General features: G+C 34.8%; 1 protein-coding gene across 1 annotated transcript; it reads left to right on the top strand.

The window, feature by feature from the left end:
- The first annotated feature begins 293 nt into the window (after window positions 1-293).
- LOC134240302 (probable E3 ubiquitin-protein ligase MID2) lies at window positions 294-2,278 on the top strand. Its single transcript, XM_062722407.1, has one exon. It carries the CDS (start codon window positions 303-305, stop codon window positions 2,229-2,231), a length of 1,929 nt encoding a protein of 642 aa, XP_062578391.1. The 5' UTR covers window positions 294-302; the 3' UTR covers window positions 2,232-2,278.
- The last annotated feature ends 1,171 nt before the right edge of the window (window positions 2,279-3,449 follow it).

The following is a 3,449-nucleotide window of genomic DNA, read 5'->3' as shown; positions in this document are numbered from 1 at the left end:
CATTTTTGTGAATATTTTAAATATAAGACAACGTCAGTTTTCAGAACCAGAGGATCGGAAAGTATAAAGTACTAGCTAGTACGTATTAGACATCACTTATGATAATTATTTTAAAGGGAGCAAAAAATGTTTTAAAACGTTTTTGAAAAGAAACCTTAAAATCGATTCATTCAACATTGGCTTGACAAGATGCAGAGGAGCTAGAATGAATTTTTAAGAAGTGAAAACGTTCTACAGTGTAGGCCTATCTGAGTTTTTCTACATTCTTGCCAATCTTGGCCTCCGTACAAAATGTTAGTGGCATGGCTACCTGTGTACCGCCTACAAATGACTTGATAGTTTGTCCCATTTGTTTTGATGTTTTTCGGGATCCAAAATCGCTACCTCAATGCTTGCATACATTTTGTAAGTCTTGTATATGTTCATATGCATCGACAACTTTGAACAAGATCCTAGGAAAGACTAACTTTATTTGTCCCGTTTGCCGGAAGTGCTACGACAACGTAGATAACATTGATGCATGGTTAAAAAACTTACCAAAAAATCATTTAATTGTCACTTTGATAAACCAAGAAAAGATGGAAAATAAAGAGGTGTTGTGTGCTTATTGCAAAAGGCAAGAAAAAAACGAATCTGCGATATACTGGTGCACCGAGTGCTCTGATAACCTTTGTGAAAAATGTGCCAAGTTTCACGAGGTCAACAGACTTACTATGGAACACAAGGTGTGTAATATCGAGGCCAAAAATCAGACTGATTCTATCAGTTCTGTCTTATTTTGTAAGCAACACAGCAGTAGGAAACTGGAAGTTTACTGTTTTGATCACGAGGAACCTTGTTGTCTGATGTGCGCCACTGTATCACACAGAAAGTGTGAAAAGGTCAGCAGTCTGGATGAATGTTCCTTACATTCCCCTGAAAAGGTACAAAGACTGAGAACAGAGTTTGACGAACTTAGGAAAAGATGCGATTCAGAGGTAACCCGTGTAGAAGATGACAAGGAGAATTTCATGAAAGAATCCAAAACTATAGAAGCCAGAGTTAAAGGTTTGACTGAAGAAATAATACAAACCTTGAGAGACAAAGAAAAGGATCCCCTTAGTAGCCTGGCAAAAACTGAGAAAGAACAGACACTGGTATTACAGACAAAGCTTGAAGAGTTACAGACTGTTCAAGAGAAGCTGGAACGAAGTATTCAACTGCTTCAACTTTCTGAAAGATTCAGCAAGATTGCACTGTTTTGGGAGATCAAGAAGATGGAAAAAGATGTATCGAATATCGATTTACAAATCAAAAACCTAGTGAAAAGATACAAAACACCGGTTTTAGATTTGAATATCAATGAGTTCGGACATAATTTTCATTCATCATTAAATTTATTTGGTGAAATTAAGCTTAAATTGAAGACAAATGGCGTTGACTTTCGCTCTGCAAAACTTGTGTTGGAAAAGTCACTGAACGTTCAAGAAAGCTCTTGTCTAACGGATGTTGAGGTTATTAATGGTACTCATTTGGTAACGGTATGTCAGAATAGTAATATGGTATATTTTTTGAGTGGGAATGGAACGTTGTTGGCATCAAGTCCACTTCCTTACACACCTTGGGGTATAGCAGCTCTCCGAAAACATCAATTTCAATTCTGTGTCACAATGCAAAATTTCAATCTTGTTGGTATATACAAAGCAAATATTTCAGATCGTTGCATTATACCTTGCAAAGAATTACAACTGCCCCATAATGCATATGGTATTTGTACATTTAATGATAAAATTATTGTTTCCTTAGAGGAAAAACAAACTGAACAAGTATTTAGAGTTTATGATGAAGAAGGAAATTACATAAAAGCCCAACACTCGTATGATAATTCACTTTGTAACGGAATCCATGCGATTTCAGAGAGACGTTTACTATACACTGTTCATTGTGACAATTCTGTTTACTCACAAGACCTAAGTAGTACTGGAGCGTCTACGAAATTATATAAATCTTTTGAGATGGTAAAACCAATAGGTATTACAAGTGATTCCGAAGGAAATTTGTACGTTGCGTGTTTCGGATCTAATAACGTCTTTCAGTTGGATCCCCAAGGAAAATTTATTAGAAAGATCATACAAGACGACCCTGCCGTCCAACGTCCATATGGTGTCCGTGTGACTTTTTTTCATGATGGATTCAAACTGTTGTTGACATCTGGTGGAAAGATTCTGATCTATAACTTCAGTGAAATATGATTCAAGTTAAAACCTTGCAAGTTTCTCTTTTCGATCAATATTTACACATGTACGAGGGTTGTTCAATAAATAGTGCAACATGTCATCTAAAAGTAAGAAAAGTACGTAATACATATTCTTAATAGTTTCTATCCCTAAAGGTGTTCCCTGTTACCAGTTACATGTGTCTTAAGTCTTTGAATCTATGAACAGAAATCCTCAGCATACTTATCTTTAGGGATACCCCAAAGACACTGAGAAAGATCATTTCCCATGGCATATCTCACATTGTAAAATCTTCCTTTGATTGTTTTCATGTGTTTTGGGGACGAAAAGATCTCACAGTGGCTGCAATCAAGCTAATATGGGTGATTCTATATACTCTCTTTTCTTCAAAATCTTTTTTTTTTCTCTAAGAGTATATCCAGCTTCGTTGTTAAGCACAGGAAAAATACCATGAACACCGAATTTTGGACTTCCTTTGCAAAAAATCTGTTCAACTTTCCTTCATGCGATTTGAAGATAAAACTTACTATTGCTAGTCCTTCATTTGGTTGCATGTTCATGTTTTAATGGACCTCTTTAAATACATGAAAACTAATAAAACATGTTTGCAGCCATTACTTCTCTTTATCCTAATCCAATGACACCCTTTTCTTAGATTCCTCATTTTTTATCATTAATCATATTTTATGACTATAATAAGAGCACCAATGTTTCGTCATACATCAAGCAAGTTTATCAATTCTTCCATTTTGTTTAAAAATGTGTTTTAAGTAAACCGTATGCACATTTAACGAATGTTCTCTCTTGGACATTTGTGAGAAAATAGGGCACCCATCTAATTGAAATATTGTTGTATGTTGTTCCTTTGTCCGAGTTCTACAAAATGCTGTGACGATTGAATGTTAAGTATTATAACAATGTCATTCCATGTAAATATAGCATTTTCAAATTACATGTAGCACATAAAGTCGATATTTTATGATGTCCCCACAAATTTCAATTGACCATATTGACTGTTATATTTGAACCCTTGTTTTTTTTCTTCTGAATTATTGAATCCATCTGAAAAGTATACAGCCTTAAAGATTATTTTTTTCCACTTATAAAAATTTTATCTTAAATATGAGGTTTGCGGTAATTTGTGTAAAAAGCGCAGCTTTCAAATACGCACTTATTTTCATCTACTTGGTGGAGATCATTTATAAACAGTTTTCAGCTCAGTGTAGTGACCAT

Source organism: Saccostrea cucullata, unplaced genomic scaffold (assembly GCF_032062105.1).
Source record: "Saccostrea cucullata isolate Sc308-1 unplaced genomic scaffold, CSIRO_AGI_Scuc_v1 ctg43, whole genome shotgun sequence".
NCBI classification, from domain to species: domain Eukaryota; kingdom Metazoa; phylum Mollusca; class Bivalvia; order Ostreida; family Ostreidae; genus Saccostrea; species Saccostrea cuccullata.
Note: the sequence above shows the minus strand (reverse complement) of the source record. Positions and strands in the feature narration are given on the sequence as shown.

Excerpts from the sequence above, each read along its gene's own strand:
- LOC134240302 (XM_062722407.1), top strand. The coding sequence starts at position 303 with ATGGCTACCTGTGTACCGCCTACAAATGACTTGATAGTTTGTCCCATT.